Source organism: Chinchilla lanigera, unplaced genomic scaffold, assembly GCF_000276665.1.
Source record: "Chinchilla lanigera isolate Chin_1 unplaced genomic scaffold, ChiLan1.0 scaffold00021, whole genome shotgun sequence".
Taxonomy (NCBI): Eukaryota; Metazoa; Chordata; class Mammalia; order Rodentia; family Chinchillidae; genus Chinchilla; species Chinchilla lanigera.
In genome coordinates this window covers 21,102,016-21,125,905 of record NW_004955422.1, presented here as the reverse complement: position 1 = coordinate 21,125,905, position 23,890 = coordinate 21,102,016, and the positions used below count along the sequence as shown (strand labels likewise).

The 23,890-nt window shown below is 57.5% G+C and overlaps 2 protein-coding genes across 10 annotated transcripts in view; one reads left to right on the top strand and one right to left on the bottom strand.

The window, feature by feature from the left end:
* Mark2 (MAP/microtubule affinity-regulating kinase 2) overlaps nt 1-13,744 on the top strand; it is a 64,345-nt gene extending 50,601 nt beyond the window's left edge. For 3 of the 7 annotated variants that reach the window (XM_005384658.2, XM_005384661.2, XM_005384668.2), the window contains 16 exons: nt 1,705-1,753; nt 2,080-2,145; nt 2,232-2,302; nt 2,522-2,578; nt 3,050-3,286; nt 3,717-3,836; nt 3,943-4,042; nt 4,115-4,227; nt 5,097-5,229; nt 5,462-5,640; nt 6,070-6,167; nt 6,935-7,096; nt 7,662-7,919; nt 8,971-8,997; nt 10,942-10,986; nt 11,617-13,744. In XM_005384658.2, the coding sequence (XP_005384715.1) occupies nt 1,705-1,753; nt 2,080-2,145; nt 2,232-2,302; nt 2,522-2,578; nt 3,050-3,286; nt 3,717-3,836; nt 3,943-4,042; nt 4,115-4,227; nt 5,097-5,229; nt 5,462-5,640; nt 6,070-6,167; nt 6,935-7,096; nt 7,662-7,919; nt 8,971-8,997; nt 10,942-10,986; nt 11,617-11,977 (2,076 nt within the window). In that variant the 3' untranslated portion in view covers nt 11,978-13,744. The other 4 variants (XM_005384663.2, XM_005384659.2, XM_005384667.2 and 1 more) reach the window with 4 other exon arrangements.
* Nucleotides 13,745-13,931: 187 nt separating this feature from the next.
* Nucleotides 13,932-23,721, bottom strand: Rcor2 (REST corepressor 2). 3 transcript variants are annotated; one of them, XM_005384656.1, is made up of 13 exons: nt 23,466-23,721; nt 18,871-19,109; nt 18,134-18,190; nt 17,756-17,836; nt 17,088-17,140; nt 16,839-17,000; nt 16,603-16,727; nt 16,457-16,529; nt 16,154-16,369; nt 15,716-15,793; nt 15,341-15,398; nt 14,971-15,200; nt 13,932-14,883 (listed from the first exon to the last, which is right to left on the bottom strand). In XM_005384656.1, exons 1-13 carry the CDS (start codon nt 23,594-23,596, stop codon nt 14,569-14,571), a joined length of 1,818 nt encoding a protein of 605 aa, XP_005384713.1. In that variant the 5' UTR covers nt 23,597-23,721; the 3' UTR covers nt 13,932-14,568. The 3 variants fall into 3 exon arrangements, with proteins under 3 accessions (XP_005384713.1, XP_005384714.1, XP_013369804.1); XM_005384657.2 differs by having other exon boundaries at nt 16,457-16,526; nt 23,466-23,684; XM_013514350.1 differs by lacking the exon at nt 23,466-23,721 and adding an exon at nt 22,047-22,649.
* Nucleotides 23,722-23,890: the final 169 nt, after the last annotated feature.

Sequence of the window (23,890 nt, the reverse complement as noted above, 5' to 3'; positions counted from 1 at the left end):
AGCCTACCATTGTATTCATCATCAGTTTTGGCCAAACAGTCTCATTCCCTGCCTTTTTCTTCCTTCTTCCTGAGTGGCCAGAAGGTGCCACCAGATATGTACAGCTGCTTGTTTTTTGTTTTATTTTGTTTTAACATATAGCCATTTTAAAAGCCTTTTAATACATTTATTACGGGGCCGGGGATGTAGCTCAGTGGCACAAGTACCTGCCTGGCAAGTGCAAGGTCCTGAGTTCAGTCCTTGGTACTAAAAAAAAAAAGTTAATACATTTATTACAAAGGTCAGTCTAATTATGGTCCTAACTGTGATCCCTAAAGGACAAATACTAAAGACGCTAGTCCCTTTCAGGTTCTAGGTGAGCCCAGAAAACTAATCTCTCCCAGGAGAGTGCCACTGACTCAGCCTGATTTCAGTGCTGCTGCCTATTACTGGCCCTGCAGTGATAGTCAGCATTTTTTGCTACTTCATCCAAAATAACTGTTGGTGGGCTGGAGATGTGGCTCAGTGGTAAGAGTACTTGTCTAGCATGTATGAAGCCCTGGTTTCTATTCCCAGCTCGCTCGCTCCCTGTGTGTGTATATGTATATGTATGTATGTATATGCATACATACATATTAAGTGCAAGGCCAACCTGAACTACAGAGTGAGACCTTGTATCAAAAAAACAAAAATGCCTGAGATACAGCGCAGCAGCACAGCATCTGCCTGGCAAGCACAAGGTCCTGAGTTCCATTCCTAGTAAAAAAAAAAAAAAAATTTCTCACTTTATTCTATAAATTATATCCTTTCATTTTTTTGGTGGGGCGGGGGTAGTACCGGGAATTGAACTCAGGACCTTGCGCTTGCCAGGCAGGCGCTTATGCTACTGAGCTATATCCCTGGCCCTAAATTATATCCTGAATTAGGGCTAAATCCTTCCCCCCAAAAAAGAATAAAACAAAAAACAAAAAATCTCAGCCAGTTCTGTTCTTTATACAAGTGGTGAGGCCTGGAAGTTACAAAACCCCCATTTCCAGTTCCCTGGCCCCCGCAGGGAGAAAGAGTTAATTTCTGTCATTTTCTTTATGGAAATGTATGGTTTGGAGCCCCGATTTTGTTTCACAAAGAGAGCGTGAGTGTGTGGAGGTGGATTTGATTAAAATTGGCATCAGCTATATATAGGAGTGGCTTCTTCTGTCACCACCCTGGAGGCCCAGGAGAGAAAGGCCTATACCCTACTGTAGGCCCTCTGACTTGAGTAAGTCAGAGAGTGATGGGTACTCCTTCAGACCCTCCTCCCACCCCCCTCATCAGACCAGCTGGTGTGTGTTTGGTCACTGAACTGGGGAAGGAGCTTAGATGCTGAATATTCACATCTACAGCCTCGCACTCCCTCCGGTGGAGGCTCCCGGCCAGAACCCTACTGTTTTTGAGGCTGGCTTTGGGTGGATGGGGAAGAGGGATCAGCTGGCTCCTGAAGCAGCGTGGGGTGGGAAGTCAGCAGAACCCAGCTCTTCTCCATCTTCCCTTTTTGGTCTGTCTCTCCCCTGCCTTGCAGCTGTGGGAGGACCATAATGAACTGGACAACTGCCCTGTTTGTTATCTCTACCTGGATTGGGGTTTGGTTTTTCATTTTTTAAAAAAGTCCTAGCAAAGGCTGTCTTTAGAAGGACCTGAGGGGAACAAAAGTTCAGCAAGCATGACCACTGGTGTTTTCTTTTCCAGTTATTCCGTGAAGTAAGAATCATGAAAGTTCTGAACCATCCCAACATAGGTGAGATGCAGTTGCCACTCCTTCATTCCTTCCCCACATAAGGGCTCCCAAGTGGCAGCATGTAGTTCTCCTCAACTCATTGCTTTCTGGAATCTGCAGTCCTTGAGGGTGTCAAGGATGCCTCAGGGAAGGAGGCTCAGCTCAAAGTCCAGCTTCACCCCTGGCACGCTGGACTACCCTTGGTAGCTGCCTGGTATGAGAGGAACCTAGGGGCAGGAAAAACATGAAAGTGGTAACATTTGTCACTAGGATGCCCTGGACACATTGGGCTGGGTGTGTGGCCCCGACTTCCCATCTGATTCCTGGCTTGGCTTTCTCTCTTGTAGTTAAGTTATTTGAGGTGATCGAGACTGAGAAGACTCTCTACCTTGTCATGGAATATGCCAGTGGTGGTAGGTGTGAAATACCTCTTCCTGCTGTACTCCTGCTCTTGCCCACCCCCACCAGCTCTCACTGTGCTCCCACCTATCTCTTGCAGGAGAGGTATTTGATTACTTAGTGGCTCATGGCAGGATGAAAGAAAAAGAGGCTCGAGCCAAATTCCGACAGGTGGGTGCGCCTCCCTCCACAGGGTACGGGGCCAACCTCGGCCTTTTGGGGTTCAGTATACAGAGAAAGGTTGCCCTCTATAAGTGTCCTTAGGGGGCTATGTTGGACTCTTGTCTCTGTGTGTGGCAACTTACATTTAGTTCATGAGATTACAGATCCACGAGATCTCATGGCCAACCCTTTTGCACCACTGGGCTGACTCTTCTTCCTCCCTTTCAGATAGTGTCTGCTGTCCAGTACTGTCACCAGAAATTTATTGTTCATAGAGACTTAAAGGTGAGGTGTGCCCTTAACTTCCATGTCCTTGAGTGGGGTTGGGTGTTCCCTTCTGTCCTACATAATGTAGACATCAGTAGCCCTCAGATCCCGTGTATTCATGATACTCTTTCATTTCTTTCACGATGACCGGGAAGCCCTTAGAAATGCTTCTGATAGAGGACTTGCCTCTGGAGTCCCAAAAAAAGACAAAAAAAAAAAAAAAAAAAAGTTGTGAGGCTGAGATGACTATCCATTGGTTCCCCATTCCCCTTACTCCTGCCTGCCCAGTGCTTCAATGTGGCTTATTTGGTATTACCATGTTTCTTTTGGTTTTCAGGGTTTTTTATTTTTTTGAGACAGTTTTGCTATGTAGTTCAGGCTGGCCTAGAACTCACTGTGTAGTCCAGGCTAACCTTGAACTCCTGGTGCTCCTCCTGCCTCAGCCTCCCACACCCAGCTACCCTGTCAATTTTTTATCTTACCCTCCAGGCAGAAAACCTACTCTTGGATGCTGATATGAACATCAAGATTGCTGACTTCGGGTTTAGCAATGAATTCACCTTTGGGAACAAGCTGGATACCTTCTGTGGCAGTCCCCCTTATGCTGCCCCAGAACTCTTCCAAGGCAAAAAATACGATGGACCTGAGGTGGACGTATGGAGCTTAGGAGTCATCCTCTATACCCTGGTCAGCGGATCCCTGCCTTTTGATGGACAGAACCTCAAGGTGGAGTGAAATGCAGGCTTAGATCATTTTTATTACTTCCGTTTCCTCTTGGCATCTAGTCTTATTCCTGACCTCTCACATTTACCACCTGTTTATATTTTTCCCAGGCCAGAGCTTCAGAGTAGGGCTGCTCAGGTAGCAGCAGTTAAAAGGTCTTCCACCCATGGGAATCAGTAGCCTCAATTCCTGTCTTGAGAGATAGGATAAATGGTTTTGCCTTCATTTGTCAAAGTAGTCAGGTTTGTAGGCCTCAGATTGGTCAAGCAAGAGTATGTGATTTCATTGCCTCTCTATTGAGGCATCTTGGCCCAGGCTGTCTGCTTTCTACCGTATTTCACTTACGTCTGTTTAGCCAGTCTTGAGTTCTCAGGACACTGGATATTAGGTTTCTTCTCTTGGCCTTGGCATGATTTGAATTTTCTAACCGCAGGAGCTACGGGAGCGAGTACTGAGGGGAAAATACCGTATTCCGTTCTACATGTCTACGGACTGTGAAAACCTGCTTAAGAAATTTCTCATTCTTAATCCTAGCAAGAGAGGCACTTTAGAGGTGAGCAGCCTAGAGCCCAGCTGGCTGAAAGTCCTGGGGTTCCCATGGAAACCTCCAAGATGGGTTTTCTCTGCCTCTATCCCTTTCCTTTCCCTTTGCTCCCCAGCAAATTATGAAAGACCGATGGATGAATGTGGGGCACGAAGATGATGAACTGAAGCCTTATGTGGAGCCACTTCCAGACTACAAGGACCCCCGGCGGACAGGTGAGGCTGTGCTGGGCCGAAGGCTGACCTACCTTGGGGTTAAGACCAGCCTTAACTGTGTCCTCTGTGCAGAGTTGATGGTGTCCATGGGCTACACACGGGAAGAGATCCAGGACTCACTGGTGGGCCAGAGGTACAACGAGGTGATGGCCACCTATCTGCTTCTGGGCTACAAAAGCTCTGAGGTATGTATTCCCTGCTGCATTCTTTCAGCAGCCTTTCCGGCTATGGGGAGCACCTCAGCCTCTCATACCTGTGGAGGGCAGAGCCCATTTCCAAGTAGTCATGGCCTCTCCCAGCCAGCTTGAACCAGCTGTGGTGTCTGAGCTCTTTCAGTGATCTCCCTCAGTGAGCGAGGTAGAAATGGGGGATCTAAGTCTATGTTGACTGGAATGGGTCTGTGTCATCTGGCTGGCAGTTTTGTGTTGATCTAGATATATTTGTGTCTGGAAGTGTGCATCTTCGGGTTTGTGCATGTGTCTGTCTTAGGTGAAGTTTTGGTCTGTGTTGCCTTTTCCTGGTGTGTGTGTGTGGGTCTACGTTTCCATGCGCAGGTATGTCTGTTCTGGCTATGATACTAGAGGCTTGATGATCTTCCTGTTTGGGTTAGGTTCAGTGCCTGTGAATGCCCATGTGCACTCTTCCAGTGGTGGTGGGCTCCCTCTTAAGTTCTCACACTAGCCTGTTTAAGAGGTATCTGGTGGCTCCTAGTATAGGTCCTGATTCCTCTGTTATGGGTGGGGTGTCTCTGAGTCTGAATGTATATTCTCGTGTGTTTGTGTTTCTGAGTGTGTGTATCCTTGTCTGAGGGCAGATTGTGGACGTTGTGTGTCTGGCTGTTTGCCTTTATGGGTGACAGGGCATGTGGGTCTCTAGGGTGAAGGGGAATATGTGTAGGTGTGTATCAGTCTTTTGGGATAATGTGATCTGTGAGCCTGGAATGTGTGTGTGTTGGGGAAGGGTAGTACGTAAGAGTATATGTAAGTGTGACCATCTGGATGCGTCTCTGCATGGCTCTTGCTCTTCTTTGATGCTATATTTTCTGTTACTGCAGCTGGAAGGTGATGCCATCGCCTTGAAGCCCCGGCCTTCAGCTGACCTGACTAATAGCAGCGCCCCATCCCCATCCCACAAAGTACAGCGCAGTGTCTCAGCCAACCCCAAGCAGCGACGCTTCAGCGACCAGGGTACGTGGTTTTGGGGAAATACACCCCTGTCCAGAGCCAGAATGATTGTAGGGGCTCTGAGTGACTGCTGAGTTTTATTCCTAGTTCAGCCACTTATTAGTAGCATGGCTGTAGGCAAGTCACTGACTCCTCCACCTCTGTGCATTGGGGCTTGTGATAAGAGTGCCATTCAAGGAGTGAATGGCCCCTTAGTGGGCACTCAGCTTTACCCATCTCATCTGTGGCTCCACAGCTGGCCCAGCCATTCCCACCTCTAATTCCTACTCAAAGAAGACTCAGAGTAACAACACAGAAAATAAGCGGCCTGAGGAGGACCGAGAGGTAGGGCGGAAGGCCAGCAGCACTGCCAAAGTGCCTGCCAGCCCCCTGCCTGGCCTGGAGAGGAAGAAGACCACTCCTACCCCCTCCACGGTGAGCCATGGCCCCCACCCAGCCCCAGGGCCCTCTTCCTGTCCTCTGCCCTTCGTATGTGGGGGCCTTCCCTTCCTAGGCCACTCTTTTGTTAATCCAGACACTGTAGAAAGCCCAGCCTCCTGGGTGAAGAGCAGAACCCTTTTTTTGGTCTTTTTGAGACAAGGTTTTACTATGTAGTTCAGCCTGGCTTGAACTTATTTTGTGGCTCAGGCCAGCCTTGAACTCCTAGAGACCCTCCTGCCTCAGCCTCCTGAGTGCTGGGATTACAGGTGTGTGCCATCACACCCAGCCAAAATCCTTTTTTGAACCTGCCACTATCTGCTTGAAGGGAAGAGGGAGGGAAGCTATTTCTTGGCCCTGGAGAAGAGTCTGACTAGAGAACCCTCAGCTTCCTGTGCAACACCTCTTACTTTCACTCCCTTACAGAATAGTGTCCTCTCCACCAGCACAAACCGAAGCAGGAACTCCCCGCTTTTGGAAAGGGCCACCCTCGGCCAGCCCTCCATCCAGAACGGCAAAGACAGGTGAGCAACTGGGCCCCTTGCCACACTCCTATGCCTCCCCTCCCAGTGGGGCGGTTATATCTGTCAGCATCACAGGTTCCCCTGCAGCACCGCCCCTATTCCCTGGAGTCTCGTCCTGGCTCTGTTCAGTCTGGCTGTCCACCCCCACCCTCACCCCCGCTCCACGCCATCCCTCCTCCCTTCCTCTCTGATTGCTCCTGCTGTTTGCTGAGGGTGGGACTCTGATGGTCACCTCAGCGACCTTCCTGCTTCGTGACTGAGGCCAGGCCTGGAGCAGTTTCTTCTAGGTTCCTAAGGCTTTGTCTTTCAAGGTCCCAGCTCAGGGCAGAGCCAGGAGTGCCCATCTGTGGGGATGCACATTTGGGGAACTCGAACTGTGGTCTGAGAGCAAAGCTCCCCATCCTAATAACAGATTTTTCTAATGTGTCACATTCTGGCTCTGCCTCCTGTGAGCTTAGTGAAAGTTTCCCCACAGCAACACCCTGCTCCTTGTGCAAAAGAAACGTCCCTGCTCAGAGAATTCCTAGGAGACCAGTACAACTGGAGGCAGTGGCCTCCTATCAGCTTGCCCTCATCTTGGTTTCCTCTTCCTAGGCTCTGGTTTACCTTACCACCTCCTCACCCTGCCCTCTACTTCCCATCTCTCTGTCAACAGCTCTGACCTGCAGCCTGCTGATGCTCTGGCCCTGCCCTTGCTTCCTAACTAACTCAGGCTCCTCACTCACTCACCCCCTAACCCGGGCCTCTCCGCTGCTTTTGTCTCCTAGCCTAACCATGCCAGGGTCCCGGGCCTCCACGGCTTCTGCTTCTGCCGCAGTCTCTGCGGCCCGGCCCCGCCAGCACCAGAAATCCATGTCGGCCTCCGTGCACCCCAACAAGTCCTCTGGGCTGCCCCCCACGGAGAGTAACTGTGAGGTGCCGCGGCCCAGGCAAGTGTGCTAGGGCAGCTGGTGCACCTGCTGCCCTCCCCTTTCCCCAGCAAGTTCTTCCCACCTGGGGGGCCTGTTCCCTTCTTGTCATTTTAGCCACAAGAAATGGCTCTGTCCCCTGTAGCTAGGACATAGAGGGCACAAAAAATAGCATTAATGCCCCTCTTTTCCTTCGATTCTCCCTCTCAGAACAGGTATGCAGGAAGCTGTCCTGAAGCTCCAAAGGGAAGCCTTTTTGTTGTGAACCTCAGTCATTGAGGGTTGGTCCCCATTGTCCCATTGAAGGTCCAAGGAGCGAGCTCTCTCCATCCTGTACTGTTCTTACACATGGGTCCTTCCTTGCCTCCCTTCCTTTCTCCCCAAACCATCTCCTCCACTTCCGCAAGTCTCCGACTCACCGCTGTCCTCAGTGGTCACACCCGTCCTTCTGTGTCCTCTGTGGTTGCCTGCCTCTTCCCTGGCATCTGCCCTCCCCGTCCACACCACAGGGCATTCCAGGTGCTCGGTGATGTGATCCCTTCCCTGCACCTGACACATTCCCTCGCCCCCACCTCTTTTCCCACAGCACAGCCCCCCAGCGTGTCCCTGTCGCCTCCCCCTCTGCCCACAACATCAGCAGCAGTGGTGGAGCCCCAGACCGAACTAATTTCCCCCGGGGTGTGTCCAGTCGAAGCACCTTCCACGCTGGGCAGCTCCGACAGGTGCGGGACCAGCAAAATTTGCCCTACGGTGTGACCCCAGCCTCTCCCTCTGGCCACAGCCAGGGCCGGCGGGGTGCCTCTGGAAGCATCTTTAGCAAGTTCACCTCCAAGTTTGTCCGCAGGTGAGTGGGGCCCTTGTGATGGCAGAGAGGCTGGGGCCAGGCCTTTCTGTTCACCTGGGAGGTGGGGTAGGGTGGCCAGAACTGGGGTTGGGTCCTAGGGTTAGAAGGGGCCTCAGGAAACTTAAGAATTGGGTCACTATCAACACCTTATGTGCCCAAGACCTATCCTTTCAGGCCTCTCCCCAACTCCTCAGAGGCACCCCTTATTCTCTGGCCCCAAGCAGATGGGCGATGCCGCCTCCTCTCTAGGGGAGTGTGAACTCAGATGCTAAAATAAAAGCCCCCCTTTTCTCTCCTGGGTTCCCATGGAAACATTTGGTGACGCAGCTGCAAAGTCATGAGGCAGGAGCCAGGCTGGGCTGACAAGCAAAATTTTTCCTGGTCTCTTGTCTTGCCCCCTTTGACCTCCTTTCTGCCCACAGTAGCCTGCCCAGCAGTGCTGCTGCTCTTGTGCCTTCCTATGTGGATGTGGGCAGGAATCTCTTCTCCAGAGCCCAGCTACCAGAGGGTCTGCTGGAGGTGCATCCAGCCTCTTGGGATGTTCCTGTCACCTCCTTTCCTCTCGCCTCCCCATGTGGGGAGTCATAGCTCAAGCATCAGCAGGGCTTTTGAGAGAGCAGGCCTCCTTGCCCTTGTGTGTCACTCGAAAGCCCACTGGCCAGCCGGGTGTGGTGGCGCACGCCTGTAATCCCAGCACTTGGGAGGCTGAGGCAGGAGGAACGTTGCGAATCCGAGACCAGCCTGGGCTACAAAATGAGCTCGAGGCCAGCCTGAGCTGCATAGTAAGACCCTGTCTCAAACAGACAAAAAAAAAAAAAAAAAAAAAATCAGCCATTGGCCGTTCATGCCACAGGATGCAGCTTCAAGTGCTGCCAAGAGGGTGGGAGCAGACCTGAAGGACAGGACTCTAGTCTCGCTGAGCGGCTCTTCCAAAACTGGGTGACCCTTGAACCTGGGAAGCCCACTCCCTACCTGCTTATCCACATACCGTCTTGTTGGTTTTTTTTTTTATTTCTTTTTTTATTTTGTCTTTTTTTGTTTGTTTTTTTAGAAATCTGTCTTTCAGGTTTGCCAGAAGGTAGGCGTTGAGCCCACTGTGTGTGTGTATGTGTGTATCTGTCCTGTGTCTGTGTCCTGCCTCCAACACTAACCCCCTTTTCTGGCTCTTGCTCCCTCTCCATTTGCTGACCTGGTCTGTGTGGCCTTCCTCTCCGCCATCTTAAAGGGATGAAGACTGCTCTGAGCAGCCCTGGGCCCCAGCCCGCCTCGGCCGCCCCCTTTAGACAGTGGGGCTCAGAACACTTTGGGCCCCTCAGGGCAAATGATTTTGAAAGTAAGGGGCCTTCCTTGGGTGGGGGTGTACCTGTCCTCCAACTAGAGGAGACCTTTTCAGGGACTGTCCCTTTAAGATTGTCTCCTCACCTACCCTAGGTTTTGGGTACCAGCACTGGGCTCCTTTTCCAGCCCTTTCCCTTTTTGTGTGCATGTGCTATAAGGAGGCCCACAAGGGTTAAAGTGCATATGGGATGGTTTCATTTGGGGTCCCCTGGGCTTGCTCAACTTTGGGGCTGTGTGACCTCTTCCCCCTGGCCTATGGGATGGCAAGACTTTGGAGGTACTGCAGGGACATTGGGGTCCCCACCTAAAGTTTGACTCTTCCAGGCCCAGGAGCCTTTGCCTCATGAATGGGACACAGCACCCCCTTCTGGCAGCTCCTGCAGAACCGGCCCAGCCTGCCCTGGCCCAGCAACCTGCTCCATCAGCATCTGGATGAGTCACCTTCCTCCTCCAGGATGCTTCCGCCACATATGGCCCATGCCTGCCAAAGAGCCAGGAGCTGGATAATCCCCCAAGCCCTGGCAGAACAACGGGAGATCCTCACCCTCCCTCAGCCATCCCCCTCCTGGGCCAGCTCCTGGCTCTTCAGCCCTGGCCTTGTCTTTTTCTCTGTAGGCCTGGCTGGGCCAAATACCAAGCCAAACCAAGGGCCAGGTTGGGAACACAGGTTGCCAGACAGGCACACTGGTGTCCCAGCTAAGGGGAAAACTGGCCAGGCAAAGTCTCTGGGGCTTCCCACCCCTGCTCCTCCCCCAGCTCACTGCATGGCTGGTGGGGCCTGCCCTGCAGAGGCTGGGAGAGAACTGCCAGGACTCCTTTCCTTGCACAGCCAGGCCCTGATCGCAGTGCGCTTGTTGGCATCTGTGTGTCTGTGTGTCTTTGTCTTCTGTATGTGCTGCTGCTGCTCTCCTCACCTCCCTCCCTCCCTCCCTCTGCAGTCCCCAGTTTCCCAGCTCCAGGCACCCATCTTCTGGGCAGGAGCTGGAGAAGCCGCTCAGCGGGGCCAGACCTCTTACCCATCCCTGAGGCATCTTCCTGGCCCCTGGCCCCTCTCCTGTATGAGCAGTGGGCCTGGCAGGCCTGGAGTAGGGGAGTTACACGTGCAGGGAGCAACTGCTTTCCAGTTTGGCCACAGATGCCCAGCGCCAGGTTTCTGCCACGCAGCTCCAGTTTTCAGCACTCTGGGCCTCCTGAGAGAGGCTTCTTACCCTCCACCCCCCCCCCCCCCGACCCCCCACCCCCACGGCAGAGACCCAAAGCCTCATTCCAGTGGCCTTCCCTCTGCAGCCCTGGTGCAGTGGTAGAAAGGCCACTCCCAGCCTCCCTCCCCAATAGAGAGCAAGAGCCTGGCTGTGGGCTGGAGAGGGAGCTGTTCCTGCTGGGCCTGTAGTGGGGACTTGTGCCTGCACAGCCACACCCCTCCTCCCCCAGTAGCGGCTCCTTCTGGCACAGATCTCTGGGAGTGTGGGGAGGGAAAGGCTCCCTGTTGGAAGGGATGATTGAACTGCCAGTATGAGGTGCTGCAGAGCCATGCTGGCCTGCAGGTGATAGGCAAGTGGCCTTTGGGCTTGGGTCCTGCCCACCCACTGGTGGCACCTCCCCAGACCCACCCTCACCTGGGTCTGTGGCGGCGGAAGGAGCGAGAGATCCCAGCACTAAACTCTGCCTCGCTCTGTTTTTTGAGGAACCTGAATGAACCCGAAAGCAAAGACCGAGTGGAGACGCTCAGGTGAGAGGGCCGGAGCCAGCACTGGCCCTGCCCAGGCCACCGGGCTTGCCACAAGCCGCCTACTCCTTTCTTCCTTCTGCCACTTGGCTCGTCCTCCGGTGGTTCTGCCCTGCCCCCACCCTCCTGGGCCTCCCTTTCCTCAGAGAATTTCCCTTTCCCAGACCCAATGCAATAGTTCTGGGCTCTTTCCTCAGATCCCAGATACTCTGGAGGTTGCAGCCCTGGGTCGGGCGGTTGGGCCCACTGGTTCCTGCCCCATGGCTACCTCTCCTCTGTGTTTCTGGGCTACTTTCTAGAGGGACAGTGTGCCTGGTGTGGATGAATGCATTTGTTTCTGCCTGACCCTCCCGTCTTCAAAGAAAAGCGCCAATAACAGCATGGAATTCTCACCCTCACCCCACCCCTGCTGGCTTCTCTCGCCCACCTCTGGAGAAACAAGGGCCAGAGGGCTGCCTGCCCCTCTTGCCCCCTTGCTGCCCCTCAGACGGGGGTCACACTGCTCCCTCTTCCAGCTCGATGCTCTGTGCTCCCTCGCTCCTCTCTGGTCTCAGGGTCTGTCTGCCAGGGTGGCACTCCTGTGGGTGAGGTGCCTCCACCTGTTGACTGATGCCCACTCTCCCCTCTCCACAGACCTCACGTGGTGGGCAGTGGAGGCAATGACAAAGAAAAAGAAGAATTTCGGGAGGCCAAGCCACGCTCTTTGCGCTTTACATGGAGTATGAAGACCACAAGCTCCATGGAGCCCAATGAGATGATGCGGGAGATCCGCAAGGTGCTGGATGCGAACAGCTGTCAGAGCGAGCTGCACGAGAAGTACATGCTGCTGTGCATGCATGGCACACCGGGCCATGAAAACTTCGTGCAGTGGGAGATGGAGGTGTGCAAACTGCCACGGCTTTCGCTCAACGGTGTTCGATTTAAGCGGATATCAGGCACCTCCATGGCCTTTAAGAACATAGCCTCTAAAATAGCAAATGAACTGAAGCTTTAACAGGCTGCCGGCCCGGGGGCGCCAAGAGCAGGCCAGCTGGACTTGGCTGCTGAGGCTGGCCACTGCGCCCCCACCTAGGCGAGACTGCAGCAATGAATTGGTGTGTCTCCCCTGCTGGCACTTGTCCCCTCCCTAGCCCTTCTCCTTTATTCTCCCATGTTTGTGGAGGATAGGAGATGGCTCTCCCAACTCACGTTCACCTGGCCCAGAAAGTCCCCTTTCCCCTCTCTCTCCCACAGGAGGCAAAGGAAGGGGAGGGGGCAAGGGGGGGCAGGGCTCCCCCTCGGTACTGCGGTTGCACAGAGTATTTCGCCTAAACCAAGAAATTTTTTATTACCAAAAACAAAAAAAAAAAAAAAAAAAATCCCAGCGGCCACCTTTCCTCCCTGCCCCATCGGGACAGACGAGACTGGATCTGTGGGGTTTCCCGGGAGGGTGGCTCAGGGCTGGAACACTCTCAGGCAAGAGTGGTGGAGTTCCCTGGCAGGCCCTCCGCCAGGCCCACTTTGGGCTTCTCCCCTCTCCTCCCCTTCTTCCCCTCCAAGCAAACCACCAGAGGTGGCCTTCCCCTGCCCCCAGATCCCTGGGCTGTGGGCCTGGGGGCCAGGGGCCAGGCGGGGGTGCTGTGCAGCCCTGGAGAGGGTGGGGCTGCGTGGGGGCCCTGGCCTCCCTCACACTGTATCCTCTGCCCTCCCTTCCCCAGAGCTGGGCATTTCCTTCCACAAGCTGCTGTGGGGACCTTTATTCCCCTCCTCAAAAGTCTGTGCCATCTTCTCCTATCCCTCCTGCTGGGAGGGCTGATCCAGGACTGGGAGCGGGGGAGGGGACTGCAGGGCAGATGGGCTCCTCAGCCCACACGGGGCGCTCAGGCTGCTAGTCTCTGAACAGGACGCCGGGCTTCTCCGTTCTGGGAGAGCCTTTGTCTGAAAGCACAGTCCCCTCGCCGTCCCTCCTCCCCACCGCTTTCCCTTCATTGGCATTAATCTGGGCACCAGCTCATTCCAGAGCAGTGACTTCCCACACCACTCTCATCTCTCGGCCTTGCCTTTTTTCCTGACACTGTCGCCCCTCCTCTCAGGAGACTGCCCAGGGCCTCCAAGGCCACCTGGCGGAAGGCTGGATTGGGCGGCAGGGCCGGGAGCGTCTGCCCCCCCACAGGTGGGGGGCAGATGGGTAAAGTGACTCCCCGCTTGCTAACCTCCGTGGCCAGTGTGGGAGTGGGTGGCTATGGGCGCTTGGCTGGTGGTGGCCACTGCATCCCTTAATTTATTTCTCTGCTGTTTCAGTTCTTGAGAAATTGGGGGAGGGGGCCCTACAGAGGTTGCCCCAGCCCTCCCTTGAGTTGTACATTTTTTGTGATGGGTTTTATTTTTTATTTTATTATTTTATTTTATTTTATTTTTTTTTTTGATTTATGATGACTCCACCCCTGTTCATCACCCCCAGTCCCAGGCCAGGCTCAGTGACAAGTCGAGCCCTTGGGTCCCAGGAAGGGGCCTCGCCAACCTCAGCCCTCCTGCTCCTGCTCCAACTGTGGCTCCGGCTCAGACCAAGGGCTCCCCCTCCCTCCCTCCTCCCCTTCCTGCCCTAAGGAACAGCCCGGGTGCTCGAGGGGACCAGGAGGGCATGGCTTGGCTCCTGAAGGGGGTGGAGGCCAGGGGCACCCAGGCAAGGTGGCCCCTCCCCACCTAGCCCCTCCTTCCCTGCCCTGCACTTAAGTTTTTCCTCTGGATCAAACACGTAATAAAGAGAATGTTTGGAATCTGAGCTACTGCCTCCTGTTCTCTCTGCCCTACCACCCCACGGGACATAGGCCCCTTGGGCAAGATGTGGCCCAGCCTGCCTTGTGGAGAGAAGTGGCTTCTGGCTGGGGCCTGGGGAGCAGCCAGGGCTGGAAAGGCCAGCTCCCTCCCACCTCTAGGGAAGCAGGGAGGGGAAAGAAGACTGGGCAAGCTTAGGAGATTGTATTTATTTATTTTTTAAAAATGTTGAAAAATAGACCCACGTCTGCGTAAGTTCCCAACCCTCCTTTCTTCAAGCTTGGGGAGGGGGACAGGTGTGCACCCTCAGGTCCTCAGCATCACCACCTGGCCCTGAGGACAGGCTTCCTGCCAGCCAGCACTGCTGTCAGGCCCCAGGAACCTTTGCCCACCTCCCCCAACCCCTCCCCCTCTCCCTTCGCCCCAGTCTTATTGCTAAAAGGAGGGGAAGGGGAACAAGGACAGCCAGCACCCCAAACTGTCCTCCTCCCAGCCCCCACACTAAGGTCACTACCTCCTACGCACACAGGGCAAGCCCAGAGGCCAAGCCCTCACAGACAGCGAGGCAGCCATTCCAGTCCCAGCCAGGAAGCAGCGTAGCCCTCAGGCCAGCTCAGAAGGCCCCTGAGCCCCATCCCTGGCTAGGAAGAGACAGCCCGGCTGCCAGAACACACACAGCACCCTCAGGTCCAGGCTGTGCTACCTGACAGCTCTGGGTCTTTGAAAGACCTGTCAAGAGCCCTAGTCGCTTCTATCCTCTGACACCGGAGATACCCCAGGGTGTCCAGCAAAGGGACTCAGGTGCCTCTGGGTGGTACAGAAGCCCAAGGCTCAGAGTGAGGGTGCAGGAGGCTCCAGGGAGGCTCCAATCAGGGTGGGTGGGGGCTGAGGGCCAGGCCGAGCACTGTGGCGGGAGGCAGCCAGAGCCGGGCGGATGAGAGGTGGTGGGGGCTGGTTGGGGGCGAGCCTGGGCTGCAGGAAGCGGCCCTGCTGCAGTGGGGGCGGCTGGCGAAGCAGAGTGGGAGCCGTGGGCAGAGGCGGCCTCAGCAGCGGGGGTGGCTGAGACAGTGAGGTGGGCAGTGGAGGTGGGGGTGGTGCAGGGGGCACCGATCGAGGCACAGATGTTGAGACAGATGTAATCTGGACCTGAGAGAACAGAAAAAGTGAAAAAATGGGCACCTGTATATCCTCAGGCCTTCACTGGTGCCTCTGAGGATTTTGCTCACTCCTCACCTCGTCATCTTCCTCTAGAGCTGGCGCTGGCAAGGGAGCCCCTCTCCTAGCCTCCTCCATAGAGACTGGGGCTCCAGGGCCCCCATCCTGCTCAGCCTCCCATTCCTGCAGCACCTCCTCCAGATTGAAGCGGCGCCGGTAGCTCACAAAGAATGTCTTCACTTGGGTCAGAGTCTTGTTCCCAATCACCTCTGCAATAGCCCCAAAGTCTTTGCCATATCTACGGATGGCTGCAAGGGTCAAAAGGGCAGCACAGTGTGAATGTCCCTCAGAGCTAGTTACTTCCCTGACCCTTTCCCTCCACCTTATGCTCCTTGGAGGGGGAGAGACATTGCAGGCGTCTTCTGTTCTCTCCCATGGTTTGACCCACCTTGCACAGCCAGAAGCTGTTCATCTGTGGTCCAGCGGGAGTTGAACTTGGTATTGGCCTAGAGAACAAGAAATATAAACTTTAGACTTAAAAATATGGAAATAAAACAAACAAAAAAAAAGGCCAGGCATGGTGGCACACGCCTATAATCCTAGCACTCTGGAGGCTGAAGCAGGAAAATCAAAGAGTTCAGGCCGGCCTGGGATACATAGTGAGTTTAAGGCCAACTTGCACTACATAGTGAGACACTGTTTCAAAAAAGCAAAAATTAAAGAACAAAAAAACTATGCAGCAGAACTCATGCAGAACTCCCCCTTTCTATTCCATCTCCAGAGAGAACCCCGTTCTGCACCCAAACCTCCAGCTCAGCCTTACCTCAGGAGGTCGCAATGGGTCAATGCCGCCCTCCAGGGCTTGCCGGAGGCTGCTGTTGGTCTGCTTCATGCTCTGCACCTAGGGAGGCCAAGAAGGGATGATCAGACTCCTCAGACTCCCTGGGAGGTCACCACCCCCAGCCTCACCAGGGCCCCCCTTCCCCTAACAAATTTCTCTGACACCACCGTCCAGCTCACTTCTCCGACACAACCCTGTTTAATAATCGTTTTTAAGAAGACGGTCCAGAGAAGAACACCGGTCCTAGGGCCAGGGATATAGCTCAGCGGCACAGCGCTTGCCTGGCAAGCTTGACCAGTCCTAGAGGTGGAGCCAAACTAGGCTTAGCGCCTGTACCCACTGCACTACAACTCAGCTGCCCTCAAACACTTCCCAGGAGCTGACAGCACACATTGTACACCTCCTGTCTTGGGCCCTCACCTGGCGCTTGAGAGAGATGAGCTGGGAGTCAAGACCACGGAGTGTGAGGTTCGCAAGATCTGGGCTTCCTGACACTGCAGTGAGGCCCTCAGGGCTCAGATACATGCCCTTGGGTGGGCGTCGCCGAGTTCGCAGTGGATGGTGGCGGTACTGAGACACCTGGACCTCTTTCTTCCCTGGGCCCGGTCGTGCATTCAGGGGCCGAGAGGGCAGAGGCTGCAGGGTAAGGATAGATGGGATAGACCGTAAGACCCCAAGGATAGGCAGCTGCTCAGGTGCAGCCAGAGTCACCCAGCACCTCACCTCTCTCTTGGGGTCTCCAGCATCTGGCTCACCCTCACTCACAGCTCCTCGTCCCTCTTCAAGCTCATCACTGCTGACACAGGGGTCAGGGAGGGAATGAGGCAAGGACAGGCCTGTCCCCACCCAGTGCTGGCCTGTGCCCCTACCTGTCCTCCTTGTCCTTGCGGCCACCCAGGCGCCGTGCCTGTCTGTCCATCACACTAGTCCGGCTGCGGGTCTTCTTCCAAGAGTAGTAATACTTCACCAGGCTGGGAATCAGCTTGTCTGGCAGCTAGGGAGACAAGGCCAGAGTGGGGGCCCACCCGAGACTCTGGGTCCCTGGAAGCTGGCGGGACAAAGGGGCTGAGGAACTCTGGAGGGCTGTGTGCGCGAGGGGCCTTACCATCTGCTGGATCCGCTGGAAACACTTGCCATGGAAGCCAAAGGCCTGCTCAAACAGCACCTTGTCCTCCACGGTCCACTCATCAGGGAACGGGGTGAAGTTGGCCAGGTCGGCCAAGGACTTCTCCACATCATGTTTATGCCAGAGAAGCATGCCCAGTGCCTGGCCAGGCACATGAGGCAGCTCAGTCTCTGCCATCCCAGCACCATCCCATCCCTACCCCCAAGCATTCATGCAGCCCCAGCTCACCTGCTCGATGTTGTAGCCGTGCTTCTCCTTGGCCATTGCAATGTACTTATCAACTGCAGGGCAGAGGAGCAAGGTCTTGGACAGAGGATTATGGCTCCTAACCCAGACCTGTCCAGAAAGGGGTAACCCCCAGGGGCAAAGCCCCTGACCCTCAGCCCCACGAGCTCCTTTCCTTTCTTCTTTTTTTTTTTTCTTGGAGACAAGAGTCTCCCTATGCAGTTCAGGCTGGCCGTGAGCTCACTTTGTAGCCCAGGCTGGCTTCAAACTCACAACAATCATCCTGCCTCAGCCTCCTGAGTGCTGGGATTACAGGCGTGCCCCACCACTCCCAGCTTGCATCCTATTTTTTTTAAAGACAGGGTCTCACCACGATGCCCAGGCTGGTCTCAAACTCCTAGGCTTGGGGCCAGGGATATAGCTCAGCGGAATAAGCGCTTGCCTGGCAAGCACAAGGTCCTGAGTTCGCTTCCCAGTACAAAAAAAAAAAAAAAAAACTCCTAGGCTTAAGTGATCCCTCTGCCTCAATCTCCCAAATAGGTAGGACTACAGGTGTGTTCCACAGCACCCAGCTTACATTCCACTTCTGAGAAGAGCTGGTCTGAGAAGGAGATGAAGCCAAGCCCCCACCTCCCAGGGCTGAGCCTGAACCAGGAGCCCACCCCACTCACGCTTGGCATCTGACACACAGTGGTTGGGTGACCACACCAGCATCCCCTTCAGCTCCTTGTTACTGTAGCGCGCCGGGCTCTCTGAAGGCCAAACAGCGTGAGGGAAGAACTCAGATCAGCCTGGTGGGGCCAGCCTGGACCCAAGGCCAGAGGGCAGCAGAGGAGTGGGGCTTGGGAGGTAAGGCTTAGAAGGGAAGGAGGGGCAGAGACCCAGACAGCAAGGCACAGCAGGAAAAGTAATGCCACGACCACGAGGCCACCCACCTCGCCCGCCAGCCTGTCCCTCGGGCAGGAGCCGGCCAAGGGCTCCCCAGGTGGGGCTGCAGGCCAAGCCATCGGCCTCCACCCCCTCCCTTCACCGCCTGTGCTGCCACTCACCAGGCTTGCACTCTGGAATTACGGCCTGGTAATTGGTTCCAACGCGGATCATGCTGTCTGCGGAGCCAGGAGGCAGTCAGGACTCCAGGGAGGGAGGCCAGGGGTGGGGTGGCCTGGAGTTCTCCTTCCTGACCTACCACCCCGGCCCCCCACCTTCCAGGAGGCTCACTTTCACCTAGCTTCCCTGTTTACCCTCTGCCCCAGGGGGACTGGAAGAGGGAGCGACCCTGTCTAGTCACGACCGGGGCACGAGGGCGGAGGTGACAGGAGGACAGTTTTAAAGCCCAAGCCAAAGCAGAGCGCTTTGTTCTGGCTGAGGGTGAGGGCGTGGAGGGCAGCCCCGAGACCTGGACCACAGCCCACAGGGAGCCCTGGGCTCCTCCCCACCACATGAGTCTCAGGCTCTGTGAGGAGATATCTTTTCAGCCTCTGCCCCTGCCAGACCTCAGTCCCCTGAAGCTGGCAAGGTATGCGGGACCCAATCTGAAAAGGAGACACGCCTAGGTCCCTCAGCGACCAAGGGCAGGGCGGGGGCGGGCAGGACTGCCTCCATGGCAGCAAGGGGCCCAGGCGGCAGCCCCAGGATTGAGGGAGCAGTGAGGCAGAGGCTCCAATTCAAGACAGGCAAGAACCATCAGTGTAAGAGGCCCGCGGTCTACCACTCCCCCCCCCGGCGCCCCACGCCCCACGCTGCGACCCGGGCCGGCGCGCCTGCAACCCCCGGCCGCCGGGCTCACCGTGAGAGTGCTCCTCCTCGCTGCTGTCATCCTCGGAGGGCGGCTGGCCGCCGTTGGGCGCCGTCTTGGCCCGGCTGCGGGACAGGATCCCGGAGCCCGCACTCGGCTTCTCCATCACCGCGGGCATTACCCTGCCCGGCTGCCCCGGGGGGGCGCGGGGGCCCGCGGAGAGCGACGGCGGTGTCCGCGTTCGCCTCGACTGCCTTCCCCGGCCCGACCTGGAGAGGTCGCCTCTGAGGCTACCAGAGGCCGGAGGTCAGCGTGGCTGGGGTCCGGCGGGGCGGGAGCCCGGAGGGGAGCCCCCGCGCTCACCGCGACCCTCCCGGGCGAGGGCGTCAGAAAAGTTTGTGCAGAAGTGGGGTACGCTGCGATGAGCGCAAGGTCCAGCGTGGCTGGGACAGGCTGGCTCTATGCGACCCTTGGGGTTGGGGCTCCCCCGGAGAAGTGGGGGCGTCCTGTCCTCGGGGCGCCCTGGAGCCCCGCCGCCCGCGCGCCCACGCCCTTCAGCCGGCGAGGGCTACAACGCAGTTTACGCCCCCACGGGCTCTACGCCTCTTGGAGGCGCCAGGGATGCCCCAGTGCCCGGACTGGGACCCCTGTCCGGCCAGACCCCTGCCCGCGACGGCACTCGGCGTCGGCAGGAGGCGCGCACGGCGCCAGGGCAGAGTTGCTGGGAGCGGGCGGAGCGCAACCGCGGGCGCCGCCTCGCACCCTCCCCGGCGCGCTCGCTCTCCCCACCGCGCTCTCCCCGCCGCGCTCGCGCTGCCGCCTGCCCGCCCGCTCTCGCCGCCGCTCGCTCCTCGCGCACACAATGAAGCTGCTGGCAGGGAAGTAGTGCCGGCTGCGGCCTCAGCACCCCTCCCCCAGCCGATGCCTCCGCCAGCTGAACATCTGGCCCTGGGCTGGGAGGGAGGGCCCGGGGCGGGGCCTGGGCCCGGGGCTGGACCTCCAGGGGGTGGGGTCAGGACCGGGGCGGGGAGCGCAGCACTTAGCATGGTCCCCCTCGCGTCCCCCGACGCACCGACTTGTCCTTGGGGAGACCCCGTTGCACCCCAGGAGTAGCTGGAGGCTCAGCTCCTCCCACGCGCACCTCAGCCCCACACACCACTGGGCTCGGGTTCCTGCCCCGGGGGCCTAGAGGCCGCCTGCCTGCCCGGGTGGAGCTCTGCTTTTCCTTCCATTTCCCGTCCTGCCAAAGAACTCCCCGCCCCCCTTCCGCAAGGGGGACCCCCCCTTCATGCGCCCTTGGGGGCCTGAGCGGATGGGAGGCCGGACAGGCGAGGGATGAATTCCTCCAAGGGCTACTGGGCCAGAGTCTGGCTTCTGATGGACCTGTGGGTCCCAGAGGTCACCTCAATTTCCTTCAACTGCTGCAGTCTGCACCCCAGAGCAGCAGCCCCGAGGGCTGAGGGATGGGAGTAGGAGGTCTGGAGGAAGGTCTGAGCTGCAGGGCCACTCCTCCCGTGGATCCCCTGTCACCCCAGCTGGAAGCACCGGCGAGTGACAGACAGGGAAGCGGGTAGGAAGGCGCAGACGGAGATGGGGGAGGGGGTGGGCAGAGACTTTCAAAGCCAGACCCAGCCACCCTGCCAGGCGCACAAAGAGCCCGCGCGCTCACCGGCGCCCGGGGCACGTGCTGCAGCGCACGCACCGAGCCCCCTCCCGCGCCCTCCCACCCGGACCTCCCAGCACACCCGCTGTGCCCAGGCCGAGCTGCTCCCGCGCTCCTTTCCTTTCTCGTCCTCGGCTGCTCTGTAATCAGATCCCTAAATTTAGAAACAGCCCAGGACCCAGTCAGGGGTCCCCACCCCCACCCCTGCCTGTGGCCAACCGGCCGGGGTCCTGTGGTCCGGCCACGACCCGGTTGGGGCTGCCTGTCCCTGGAGGCTCTCTCTGTGGGCATCCTGGCCGAGTCAGGTGCCACCCCACCCGGCTGCTGCGCTGCTGTCGGGCTCCTGGAGGCCACCCAGCCAGCGGCCACGTTGCCCGCCACACCTTGGGCCAGGACCATGGGGCCGTTTTCCACTTCTTAAATCACGGGTTGGGCACCGAGCCCCGGGGTGAGAAGGTCTTCCGAAGGAGGCGAATGAATGGACCAGGGGACCAAGGACCGCTCTGAGCTAAAGGGTCTGCTCCAAGCTGAACTGCGCCTTCCCAGGCCGGCCCCTCCGGAGTGGCAGGGTGCCATCCCCGCGCCCAGGGCCTCCACCCTTTAGGGAGGCTCTTGTCTCTGTCCCCTTCTGCTTGCCAGGCAACCATTGTGCACACCACTCTCTTCTCCCAAGGCGTCTTTCATCTTGCGGGCCGCCTTCCATCAGGCAGCGCCTCAGTTGGGTCCCCCATCCCGCTCTCCTGAACCCCTCGCTCCACCCCAGGCCTCGGCCTCAGCTTCATGCCTACCCAGGCCTTCCTCTTCCAAGATGCCCCAGGTACTCTCCACCCCCACCCTCATGCCAGGATCCAGGCCAAAACTCCCTCTGGCCCAGCCCCCCCCCCACTACCCCTGCTGCTCCCCCACCCCGGGACCTGAGTGTAGTGTCACTTGGCTCTGCAGCTAGAGGAAGAACCCCTCTGGAGGCGGGGACAGGGAGGGAAGGTTCATTCCTTAGAATGGAGGGGTCCCTCAGCCCTAATACAGAGAGGATTCTGCCAGGGAGGTGGGACACAACGCAGCAGGGGCGTAGTGAGTTTGGGGGTGACTGTGGGAATCACTGGGTCCCTGGAGAAAGTGCATTCCTAGTGAGCAAGCGCCCCCCAAGGGGCAAGGGTGCAGGGTTAGGAGGGGGAGGGGCAAGCCCCCACCCCTCCCACCTGCTGCAGCCGCCCCCTCCCCAGCTGGCCCCCTCTTTTGTGCAAAGGCACACAAAGGACAAGGGGCCCCGGCCGGCCTGGCCATCTGCTCCCAGCAGCCTGAAGGCTCTTAAAGAGACAGCTCCCCCTCCCTGCTGCCCGGGGCTGTGGGTGCGGCTATGCCAAGGGCTCAGGTCACAGCCTACCCTTGGTCCCACCCCCCTTTCTCTGCTCCCCACCCCCGTGGATCAGAAATCATCCTCCCCCAGGGCTAGGGTGCAGAGGTGCCACGTGGTCAGAAACCTGGGGTGGGAGAAGGCAGCTGTGGAGCCCACCCCCCCGTTCACCCTGGGTGAGGGAAGGGGCCTAGGACAGGGGTCCCTTACCTCCCTGAGGCCACCTGCAAGCGGAGTAGGGGCCGCAGGTCTCCTGGGAATGTCCTCCCTGCCATGTTGGCCCTTGAGTCCTCATCCCTCCCCCATGAGGGAGACAACAGCGCCTTCTTTTTGAGGGCTGTGAGCCAGCATGCAGGCTGCCTCAAAGCAAGCCCAAGCCCACAACCAGGCCGCTCCTCCAGATGAGGAGACTGAGGCTTTGCCCAGCCCTCACACAGCCCTCTGCCTGAAGCTTCCTTTGCCTAGGCCAAAAAAAGCCCCTGACTCCTCACAGCCCGAGACGCCAGCCCTGGCCAACCAAGTGCTTGGCAATGTGCCACCCGGCTCACAGACACAAATGCACTTGATTTGTGTGATGGTGTCTCCGCGTTCAGGGCTGTGTTCTCAGGGCCAGGCAAACAGTAGGCGCTCAGCATTTGTGGAAGGAATAAAGTCACTGAGCCTTTCCACCAGCCCCACATTCTGACTGCTAGGCATCTGGACTCCCTCCTCAAGGTGAGGCAGAGAGGACAAAGGTTGCACAGGGATGCTGGAAAAGGAGGGTGACCTTGGGTGAGCCGCCCGGCCTCCCCTCCTCCCAAAGGCGGGGGCAGCTCGAGCCAATCCCCTGCCCGCCAGCCCTGCCAGACAGACTGGGACTGTCCTGAGCGGGGAGCAAGGCTGGCCACTGCGGTGTGGTGCCTGGGACCCCGGCCAGGCCCTTGGTGGCCACAGCCCAGGGGCTAAGCTTGGGGAGGGAGGGAGTCAGGCAGGCCTGCGGTGGAGGAGGGAGGGCAGCGGGACCTGGGCAGAAACCTGGCTGAGCAAGTGGGAACCATGAGGGTGCTCCCCTCAAGGGGTGGGAGGTGACGCGGAGGAAATACTAAGGAAATGGAGGCGGTGGCTGAGTGGAAGAAGCCTGGAGACTCTCCCTCCCACCACTGCAGTGCTGCCCAGACACTGCCCTGCCTGAGTACCCATGAGGCCCTCTGGCCGGCTGTGTGGCCCAGGGTGCTGCCTTTCCATCTCTGGGTCCACACCCTCTGCCCCCCCCAACACACACACCCCTTGTGAAGAGGCTGAGAGTTGACAGAGGGGGCGATCTGGTGCTTGGCACTGTCTCAGCACTGGGGCTGCAGAAGACAAGGAGCTCATCCGGGAGTGGCCTCCTAGGGAGGAGGGAGCAGAAGCAGGCAGCCACCCGATCTGCGGGGAGACCCTCGATTCCTTACACCCACGCCGGGGGAAATCTGACTCCTGAGCCAAGCAGGAACTGGGGAAGAAGGGTCAGTGAGAGCTCTGTTGACAGAGACGGGAAGGCGACAGGGGCTCCATGAGGGGGCTCCCTGGACTCCATGAGGGGGCAGCCTTGGACCCAGGAGCCTGCTCGGTTTCTCTGGAAGCTGGGAAGGGTTCCCCCCTTACCCTCACCTGGGCAACGGCTGCGCCCTCTGGTGGTGACATCTGGCACCATCGGGGTCCCGCCTTAGTCCGGGCACAAACGTCCGTTGGGGAGGCTGAGCCAGGCACCCTAAGAAGCTGAAGCTGACCCTCTGGGCCATTGGAGTCACTAAGCTTTAGATCCTCCCCCAGAGCAAAGTCACAAGAGCAGAGGACCCTGAAGACATCACAGTGGAGAGATAGGAAGCGAGACATGAGGACAAAGGCAGCGAGGGAGCTCAAACCCAGTGTGAGGCTCAGCTCTTGGGTGACATCTTAGCCTCTCTGAGCTTCAGTCTCTCCATCTTTAAAAGAGAATGGTGGGGGGCTGGGGATTTAGCTCAGCGGCAAAAAGCGCCTGCCTGGCAAGCGCAAGGTCGTGAGTTCAGTTCCCGGTACCGGAGAAAAACCAAAAA